This window comes from Leuciscus leuciscus, assembly GCF_965113295.1.
Source record: "Leuciscus leuciscus genome assembly, chromosome: 9".
Lineage (NCBI taxonomy): Eukaryota > Metazoa > Chordata > Actinopteri > Cypriniformes > Leuciscidae > Leuciscus > Leuciscus leuciscus.
In genome coordinates, this window is record NC_138733.1 from 16,785,712 (window position 1) to 16,796,589 (window position 10,878).

The 10,878-nt window shown below is 37.7% G+C and overlaps 1 protein-coding gene and 1 long non-coding RNA gene across 2 annotated transcripts in view; one reads left to right on the forward strand and one right to left on the reverse strand.

The window, feature by feature from the left end:
* LOC309507027 overlaps positions 1-10,878 on the reverse strand; it is a 43,694-nt gene that overhangs the window by 19,148 nt on the left and 13,668 nt on the right. The window lies entirely within an intron of this gene.
* Positions 146-8,722, forward strand: rps6kb1b (ribosomal protein S6 kinase b, polypeptide 1b). Its single transcript, XM_082181035.1, has 15 exons — positions 146-331; positions 1,015-1,061; positions 1,250-1,370; positions 2,118-2,186; positions 2,266-2,413; positions 2,735-2,792; positions 2,938-3,038; positions 3,145-3,235; positions 3,385-3,475; positions 6,174-6,281; positions 6,373-6,435; positions 7,021-7,098; positions 7,179-7,286; positions 7,624-7,736; positions 7,826-8,722. Exons 1-15 carry the CDS (start codon positions 263-265, stop codon positions 8,070-8,072), a joined length of 1,512 nt encoding a protein of 503 aa, XP_082037161.1. The 5' UTR covers positions 146-262; the 3' UTR covers positions 8,073-8,722.

The window sequence follows — 10,878 nt, forward strand, 5'->3', positions numbered from 1 at the left end:
AACTTTTGACCAGTACTATATATATTGTGTTTTTACTTATTTATTTATTGGACGTGTTTTTTGACAGCTGCCTAAACAGTTTGCAGTCGAGAGAGAGTATTTTCCACAGTCTGTGGTATTTTCCCGCATTCCTCCGCGCGGGGGTGTCGTCAGTCAGTTTGCGCGTCCATGCCGGTCATGGCGACTGTGCGTTCATGTCCATGAGGCGGGAAGCGCGAGCTCCTCACGCGGTGTGAAGTGATACCAGACGGCGAAATCAACGATGGCTGGCGTTTTCGACATCGATCTGGACCAGCCGGAGGAAAATGTCTCCGATGATGAGCTGGAGGAGGTAACGGCCGGCCGGTTTTGAAGTAAACGGCACGCGGGAGTGTCTTCCACCCCGAGCAATGTGTGCAGGCCTGAGGCCCGAGGAATACGCGTCAGGCTGCTTTATGTTATGCTAACAGGCTAACACGATTAACGTACAGTGTGCTTTGTGTACTGAATAACTTTGATATTCTGCATGTCATCACATGTGTCAGAGATATCGTAGTGTTACTACCCGAAATGTGTCTTATATGTACTAGTCGAAGATTGGAGCTGGAGATAATAGGGTTGTATTTAAACTTACTAACGTTACTTGACAGTACAGTGTACAGTTAAGGCCATTTAAAGGGCTGGACGTACAGTGTTGCCTTTCACATAGGATGTTGCAGTGCAGCGCACCTTAGATATATTTATTTTTGCATGCATATCGCTTTAAATCGTTTACTGACTTTAATAAGTCTTGTTATATTTACTAGGATCAGTCAATTAGGAGTTGCAACGCCATAGATGGTGCATGTCACCTTTTGGGATCTCTGGGAATAGTATTGCGAAATCCGATCCCTTACGCTTTCATGTTCAGACTAGAAGTGCTGCCAACTGTACAACTCTTCGTGTACCGATCATCTTCCACCCAACATAACGCTGTTCACCATTGCAGTGAATTGAGCTTTTATTGATCATGCATTTAATGCTTCTCTTCTGCAGGCTCAGATCAATGACCTTATAATGGATCAGTGCAGTGGCTTTGAATTGTGAGTATATGTAGTGGTTGCAATTGAAATTTTTAATTTTTTTAATATTTAAACTTAAATTATTAAACTAAGTTGCGGATTGATAGATTCTAAAAAAAAGATTACACTTGCAAAAACAACAACATCAATTGTGTTGATGATTGGAATAATGCACATTGTCATTTGTCATTTTTGGTTCGTTCTTATAGTAACATGGACGACTGTGAGAAGATCGAGATATCGGAGGACAATGTGAACCAAGGCACTGAGAACATCCGTCCAGAGTGCTTCGAGCTTCTCCGTGTGTTGGGGAAAGGTGGTTATGGAAAGGTATTTTTTTAAATTAAACATGGTTATTATATACCAACTAAAACTATTAAAAGCTCTTTTGTTAATTGAAATAAAGCTGAAATAAAATACAGTAGAGGTAAATTAAAGGGTTAATTCACCCAAAAATGAAAATTCTGTCATCAATTACTCACCCTCATGTCGTTCTAAACCCGTAAGACCTTCGTTCATCTTCAGAACACAAATTAAGATATTTTTTTATGAAATCTGAGAGCTTTCTAACCCCCCAGACTGCAACGTTATTACCACTTTCAAGGCACAGAAAGGTAGTAAATGCATCGTTAAAATAGTCCATGTGACTACAGTGGTTCAACCTTAAACTCTTAGAAAGCTCTCAGATTGCATCAAAAATATCTTTATCTGTGTTCCGAAGATGAACGAAGGCCTTACGGGTTTGGAACGACTTGAGGGTGAGTAATTAATGACAGAATTTTCATTTTTTGGTGAACCAACCCTTTAACCAAACATTTGAGATGTTGCCTGAAAATAAGTTTGTTGAAGCAAAAAAAAAAACTGGAGATTAAAAAAAAAAACTGAAATTAAAATAAATTGAACCTAAATATTAAAATTTAAAAAGAACGGAACCTAATAAAAAGACCAAAGCACATTACAAAAATACAAAAAATTAAATAAAATGAAATTTAAAATATAAATAAAATATAATACAGAATACTAAAATAACACAATTTTATCTTTTTCTGTTTTTTTATTTTATGACATTTTTTATAGGTTTTCCAGGTTCGGAAAGTATCCGGTGCAGAATCGGGAAAAATCTTTGCAATGAAAGTCTTAAAAAAGGTTAAACAAATTCCTTTCATTTGAATGCAATAGTTAACATTTGTCGCAATGTCTCAGTGTCACCTTATTCTTCTTGTAGGCTATGATTGTACGCAATGCCAAGGACACAGCGCATACTAAAGCAGAGCGGAACATCTTAGAGGAAGTCAAGCATCCTTTCATCGTTGATCTAATCTATGCCTTTCAGACGGGCGGCAAGCTTTACCTCATCCTTGAATACCTAAGTGGTTCGTGAATCAAGAACAACCTTTGTTTCTTGGAGATAGAAAACTTCTCATTCCTTCCACTCCCCTCCTGTTGCTGTGGAGTTGCTAAAGAATATATTCTGCCATTGGTGGCATTCCTACTTTGAATGTCTTTTTGTTTTAGTTTTTTTACATAGAGGGAATTTGTTTAAATTTGCTTGCTAATGTTAGATATGTTAAAGTAAAACTTTTGCAGTGCGATCTTGTTTTGAAATCTAATGTGGTAAAGCTTTACTATCAGTCCATTTCCCGTGTTTGCTCTTAAAACTGATGTTTGTGCTAAAAACATTTTTTCTTTTGCAGGTGGGGAGCTTTTTATGCAGCTTGAGCGAGAAGGGATTTTCATGGAGGACACAGCCTGGTAAGATTGGTTTGTTCGATTTATTTTTGTAAAACATTTTTCTAGGACACATGAACACAGACACATGCATTCAGTAAGCCTTAAAATCAACATGATGAGATGAACAAAGATTATCATAATGATGCTCAGGGCTTTTTACATGCAGCTTTTACTTGGCTGAAATCTCTATGGCTCTCGGACATCTGCATCAGAAAGGCATCATCTACAGAGATCTCAAACCTGAGAACATCATGCTCAATAACCAAGGTTTGGGCGCTTGCCGCGCTTCTTTTTATAATTAAGAAAGGAGTAAATTGACAATGGAAGTAAAAAAATGTTTAATTTTGATAATCTGTTTTCTGTCTTATCACAGGACATGTAAAACTGACTGATTTCGGGCTGTGTAAGGAGTCGATTCATGACGGCACAGTGACCCACACTTTCTGCGGCACAATTGAGTACATGTGAGAGACGTTTAAAGAAGTCCTTAACATTCTTGTAATGTCTGAGTTGCTAATTTCCTGTTTTTCAAATGTCTCTTCATTGCCTGACATGCCCGTGTGACATGCATTTAGATGAATTCTACAGTAGCGTGAGAATTCCTTTATTTCAGGGCTCCTGAGATCCTCATGAGAAGCGGACACAATCGGGCTGTTGACTGGTGGAGTCTGGGGGCTTTGATGTACGACATGTTAACAGGAGCAGTGAGTATAGGCTATGGTTCTTGTGAATGTGTCTTAGTGCAGTGCACTTGTTTTTCATATCTGCATTCTGGCATTTTAAGTTCCATAATTAATTTACAGTACACTATGTATATTTTGGCCTTCTAGTAGTTAAAAAACAAAACTGTTTTGGTTGTTCTGTGATTGTGCAAATGAATGTGGTTCTTTCACATAACTAGAAAAGAAAAGAAAAGATTATCTTACTACTCATAAAATATTCACTACTTGGCTTAAGAGATAAAACCAGTTTAGATGGAAAGAATCTCAAGTTGACTAACTGAAGATGTTACTGTAGCTTTACCCATTAATAGACACAGTACTTCCTTGAAAATAAATTCCAGCACAATGGTAAAGCAACCATAATGAAATGAGCATTCACAATAGTTAATGCTTTACAATGAAATCTGTTAGAATTTATCTCTTCAAGAAAATACCTTACTTGAGTAATAAAAACGCATACCTCAGTTCTCGCCATTACCGAAAAGCAAAGCCAATGTTGATTCTCGTTTTATTACACATTTTGTCGCAATCTCTTTTTGCCAGCAGACTCTCCTCTGTTCGACGTTTGTTTAAAACGTGTGATTCCCCGGAGGTTCGAGATTTAGCTGCTCCATGTCGATCTTTCTCGCTCGTTTAGACAACTATGCCACTTCATCATACACTCGTCAAAGTAGCCAGAGCAACTTTTCTCTATTTACAGATATGACGAGACACGCACAGACAAGTGACGAATGTGCACAATTTCCCATGAAAACCTGAGTGTCCTGTATATATAAATATAAACGCCTATAATAGGCTTACCATAGTGAATCAGGGTAAGAAAAAAAAAACTTTACAAAGTATACCTTTAAAGGTGCCATGTGGATTATCTGGCAAAAAAATCAAGTCATACTCCACATTCCATAACAGATGGGGGCAGTATACCTCCATAAAGTGAATTGGTCTACTCTAGAGTAACAGACGAGAAACGGCATAGTCTCTATGCTCCGCCCCTACCTTCACAACAACCCTAGAGCCATAGCCGAAGCCTAATAGAGGACGTTTTGCCTCCAGAGGAACGTTGTGTGATTTTGAAACATGACATCTTCAAGCTACTCCCCTTCACCTTTACCAGTGAATATGTTCATATTCGTTTTGTTCATATTACATTTTGAGTTGTATATACACATTGTTTGAATTTAAATTAATTTGACAGACAGCATTCTGTCAACATCATTGGTCAACATCAGACAGCGCACGTGAACCGATCATCTCTACTATAGTAAAAAAAAAACACGAACACTGTTGAAAGATACAGTAGGCTACAAATGACCTGTTCGCGCCACAAATTGTTCTGTCCTTAGCGACCGAGTCATTGAATGTGAAACAGCCGGCTGCTGTCGTCAGCGAGCAGCAATATTCAGACAACGAGGGCGCGCGCGCCGCGTTGATGCCTCCGTTTCAGTTTCTCGAACCCGCGCAGTGCGGCGGTCAGAACACGGAGACCATTCTGCCCCTAGCTATGCGTGCGAAAGCATGGGAAGCGATCCCGGGCGTGTCAGAATGGGTGCTGAACGTTGTAAAACAGGGCTATGCGCTGCAGTTCGCTCGCCGTCCCCCGCGCTTTCGAGCCCGGACTGTGACGAGCGGTCCTTTTCTTATCTGATTTGATTTGTGCTTCAGAGCGCGTTTTTTTCCCTGCAGCGGGTGGTGGTGGTAGGGGTCTCTTGCCAAGGGCTTCAGCCATCCTTCCGCTCTCTTCCCTGAATTGAAATGAAGTAGTGGGCTGTACTTTCCACACGATTGACATCAGGTTCAAGTACGCCCACAAGCCGTGCGAGTTATTCGTGTATTGCATCTTTGGCTGGTGGTTATGTTGCCCACATACCGCCTCCCATGGCCGAAACTGGTATTACGACACCTGTCGGGCCGTGGCTAGTAATGCTAATGCTAATTAAGGTTGATATCTCTGCAGAACTATAACTTGAAATTTTTTTAATGACATCATCGCCCTTATTTCTTCTCATTCTTTTGATGCGTGTAGCTCATTTTTTGGATATTTTTACCTCAATTTTTACACATGGCACCTTTAAGTGTGATTCGGTGACTACTTATTTAGGCAACGCACCAGTGAATCCGCTAGGGGGGCACAAGCGTTGGTAGGGGATCAGTGAATTATTATTATTATTATATATTTGTTTTACAAAATATATTTTTAGGCTGTCAAGGTTAATGTGCTTTTAAGATATTAATGAAATATGTTAACAATTAATTCACAAAATGTAATTATATGTAAATCTGTTTTCTAAAGACTGCTCAGAAATACATTGTGATTTTTATTTTTTAAATGTCTTTTTCTCAATTTGTCCTTTTACTAAATATTTAGATAATATTTTTGTTGTTAAAATCTTTGAAGAAACCAGTATTAATTTCACATACACTGTCAAATAAATTCAAAGTAAATATTTTCAATCTAGCATTTTAACAGTTTTAGTAAAATGACAATGTAAAAGCCAGTTATCTAATGTTTAGACCAAAATTTTTATTGTTTAATATTTTTATATTTATCAGCGGGGTTCCTTACAAGGTGATCATTGTATTTGGGGTCCTTGGCATTAAAAAGTTTGAAAACCCCAGATCTAGTCTAAGTTTTTGATCATCCCTACTTTAAATGGATGTGGATGTTTTTTTGTCTTTCTAGCCCCCCTTCACAGGAGAGAACCGGAAGAAAACCATTGACAAAATTCTTAAATGCAAACTGAACCTCCCACCCTACCTCACACAAGAAGCCAGGGATCTTCTCAAAAGGGTAGGCTAACATTTATTTTTATTTTTTATTTTTTTCCCCCCAGTTGAATTCTTTTTTCATTTTTGTAATTATTTGTTCAATTTGTGTTCAGCTACTGAAAAGAAGTGCCTCATCTCGGCTTGGGGCTGGACCTGGAGATGCAACAGAAGTACAGGTCTGTTTACAGCTCATATATCTAGCAATATCAATATTAAATTCAACATGAAATCTTTGCCCTTTAAAGCCTTACATATGAAATAATGTACACCATGTACTCTCTCTCTCTCTCTCTCTCTCTCTCTCTCTCTCTCTCTCTCTCTCTCTCTCTCTCTCTCTCTCTCTCTCTGTGTGTGTATATATATATATATATATATATAAAATGCCCATTTAGTATGATATTGGAGAATATGGGGAATTCTAAAGCGCCTCAATTTTATTCAGAGGCTCAAACTGTGCAAATAGCCATCTGGAGCAGTTGCATAAATTTTCATGACAGTGTTTTAATTAAAATATTTGTATTATTGCCATGATGGACACGCCCCGCCCCCTGAATACCAGAGTACTCGTTTTTGAGACCTGTCAGTACTCGAAGTGAAAAAATAAATGACAAAAATGCACAAATGCAAAATTTTGATCATGTTGATAATTTAGAGGCCTCAGAAATTTGCATATCAAATATGATTCAGTAGGATTTTTTTTAGGGTTAGAGTTTTTGGTGCTTTTAACTGTGATTTTTATTTTGCTTCAATTTGTCTCCTAGACTCATCCCTTCTTCCGACATGTTAATTGGGACGACCTTCTCGCGCGTAAAGTAGAACCACCATTCAAGCCTTTCTTGGTAACTATTGTTGCTTTCTAGCATCTTAAGGGTTAATTGAGTATATATGAATTACATAATCTGTTGACTCATTTCGACAGCAATCTGCTGAGGATGTGAGCCAGTTTGATTCAAAGTTCACCAGCCAGACTCCCGTTGACAGTCCTGATGACTCCACACTGAGTGAAAGTGCAAATCAGGTCTTTTTGGTAAGGCAGATAATCATGATTTTATTGTCCTGTATGGAAGCTTGTTTCTGCCACGGAATGAAAAAGGGTAATTGCGACTTTATCACAATTCTGACTTTTTTTCCCCCACAATTGCGTTTATATTCTTTATAAGTTAAACTGTATTTACGAGTTCGCAATGTTTCTGCCGCTGTCAATTCTGAGGGTTTTTTTTCTTCTCAGAATTGCGAAAATTGTGGGATAAAAAGTCGCAATTACCTTTTGCTTTTATTCAGTGGCGGAAATAAGCTTCCTTAGTCTTCTTGGTCTGTTTTGAAAACAATTCTGTGCATTTCTTACCTGCTTTTAAATCTTACAGGGTTTTACCTATGTAGCTCCATCTGTGTTGGAAAATTTAAAGGAAAAGTTCTCTTTTGAGCCAAAAATTCGTTCACCTCGCCGTTTTTTGGGAAGCCCTCGAACGCCTCTCAGGTAATCAGACTTTTTTGGCTTACAAGTGTAACATTTAAAAAAAAAAAAAATCAAATTCAATTTGAACCTCGCTGTCTTTCGTCTTTCAGCCCTATTAAGTTCTCAGGAGATTGTTGGCCACGAGGTCCCACCTTGCCCGAACCCTCCTCCCTCCAGTCCCCAACAGAGCTCGCTATGGAGGTGTCCACTATGGATCAGATGGATGTTCAGGCTAGTGCCGAGGCCACCGCCCCTCTTCCCATCAGGCAACCCACTGGTTCCAACGCGGGCCAGTTTAAGCAGCAGGCCTACCCAGTCATCTCCAAAAGGCCAGAGCATCTACGTATGAACCTATGACCATTAGTCCAACTTAGAGTTTTCCTTTGCTTTCTCTATTTCTTTTATATGGACACTTGGGGAGAAAAAAGGTCCCCACCATCACTTCCATCTGCTATGTACTGTCCTTCACATCTGATGAGCATGTGTCTTTCACTGAGTTTGAGAAACTGCTACAGTTTCTCACATCCCAAAAACAAAGAACTCATTCTTAGATGATTCCTGGCATTACATATCAAATGGATTATCAGGATTGGGCCTTCTTTTGGATTATCGACTTTTTTTTTTCTTTTTCTTTTTTTACATGATTTTACCATAAAAGGAACACACACACACACACAAAAAAACAATCACAAAAAAAGACACTATTTGCAAATGTGCAGATAAGTAGATGGTCCCATCAAGATGATCAAGTGATGTTGAGGAATTGCTTCCAATGGGATGCTTTAAGTTTTTACAGTATTTCCAAGGAAAGTTGAATTGCTTTCCAGCTGTTAATGAATTGTACAAATCATTGTGGATTGCAAACTGAGATGCATTTGTGGGAGTTTCACCCAGTCGAGGTTCGCAACCTGACTCTGAAGTCTTATACATTTTTAAATGAGTGTATCCCACAGTGCTTTATAGATGATGGATTAATACACGAGCCTCAATAAAAACAAATACATTGACTTTTGTAACTTTATTACATGCTGAGATGTCAAATTAGTTGAACTGGAGAGTTTGTAAGATCTCTGCAGCCGCCAACAGTGGTAATGATGTGCGGTACAAGATCGTGCATTTCAGAATGTTGGGCGATACGTTGTTTTTTTTTCTTATGCTCAGCAAGGCTGTATTTATACAGTCAAAACTGTAATATTGTGAAATATTACAATTTAAAATAACTTTTCTATTTCAATGTTTGAATTTATTTCTGTGATGGTAAAGCTGAATTTTCAGCATCATTAATCCAAAGTCACATGATCCTTGAGAAATCATGCTGATTTGCTGCTCAAGAAACATTTATTACCAATGTTGAACAATAGAAAGTTAAAAAAAAGTTACACTTTATTTTAAGGTGACGTCGTTACCTTGTACTTAAAGGGGTGGTTTATTATGATTTCACTTTTCTAACTTTAGTTTAGTGTGTAATGTTGGTGTTTGAGCATAAACAGCATCTGCAAAGTTACAATGCTCAAAGTTCAAAGCAAATGAAGATTTTTTTAAAGAAAATATTAAGAAAAGATTTGCTTTTAAAGAAATTGTTTTTTAAGGATTACAACAAACGGCTGGTAGGACGACATTCTTCCCGGGTTAGTGACATCACTATGAGCACATTTGTGAGTCTGCTCAAGCTGTCGCATCCGTCTTTTCTCATGCAATACAGTACGTAACACAAATGCAATAGCAGGCCACTCTAGGCATCTTACAACAGTTCCCACACTAGCGATTCATAGATTATCATGACAGAATATGCTAATCAAAGACTTGAAGATAGTTAACTCCACATCAGCTACATAAATTCATCAACTAACCATTCAGAAACGTCCTGTTGCATTCTACGTCACTTCTTCTTGAGTCTCTCCATCATTGTCCGACTCCAATTTAAACATAAAAGGCAGAACAGTTTCTGACATTTTAGTGTGTATCTGCGTGAGGTAATTGGAGCTACACACACACTCTTGAAGCTGTGCCGGGAATAGCATTTAAAGGGACACACACGAAACAATGCGTTTTTACTGACCCTCAAAAAGGGACAATTTTAACGTAGTAAAAAAAAAAAATTCCGAAAAGTTTTTTTACTCAATTCGGAAACAATTCGGGAACATTAATGCATTAGTTATCATGACCTAACAATGTAAATGCTTTAACCTAGATTAATACATTATTTTAATAAATGTATATAATATAGCGGTTACACGCATTCTAAACGAACATGAACAATAATAAAAAGAAATATATATAAAAAATTATAAATTAACCTAGATTCATGTAAAAATTTTCATTTTTAGTTCATAATGCCTAATGAGTTTATTGTACAGTGTTACAGAAGTTTATTTTAAAAGGTTTTGTACATCAGTGGTTCTTAACCCTTTTGACTTCAAGGCTCCCATTGTCCATAACAATTTTCATCCTCGTGACTTTTCCAGTTTTTCATGATTAATTAGATAAGCATTTAAATAAAAAAAAAATACTTTACAGATTATTTGCACCTAATAAAATATTTTAGAGCTTGGCAAAAAAAAAAAAAAAAAAATGTATGTTTAATATCAAATTCCCTGGGAGATTTAGCCTGGGGAAACCCAGACGAACTTCCGGCAAATTTAGATTTGCTCTTCAAGTGAGTCTGGCCAAGAGCCCATTCAAGCCCATTTCCAATCTTTCCAAATCTTGGCACCAATCACAAACATTGAGGCGGGCTTTACACGATGAGGATCGCTCTGATTGGTTTTAGGTTTATCCAATAATTGCGCCTAGAGGCATTTGAGCGACATCCGTTGGTGACACGCCCCTTTGGAAATGGGATGTGAATGAAGCTTCCCCAGACCCACTCTCAGTTACGACTGAGAAGGGTCTGGTGCCAACCATGCTATGGGAGATTATTAATTTACGTGACTTTTCCATGTCACAAATCTTACTTTTAAAATAAGGCTTTCTCGTATATCCAGGTTTTCCAAGACCTTAGGAATCTTGTTTCTTGAAAGAAAATACTTAAGGAGGTGAATTAAAATATGAAATCTTTTATTTTTAATTGTTTTAATGCCTGTTTTGTCTTATTTTAAATAGTTTTAAGTCATCTTGATTCTTCACTCTTAAAAATAAAGGATCCTAAAGGGGATTTTCTTAG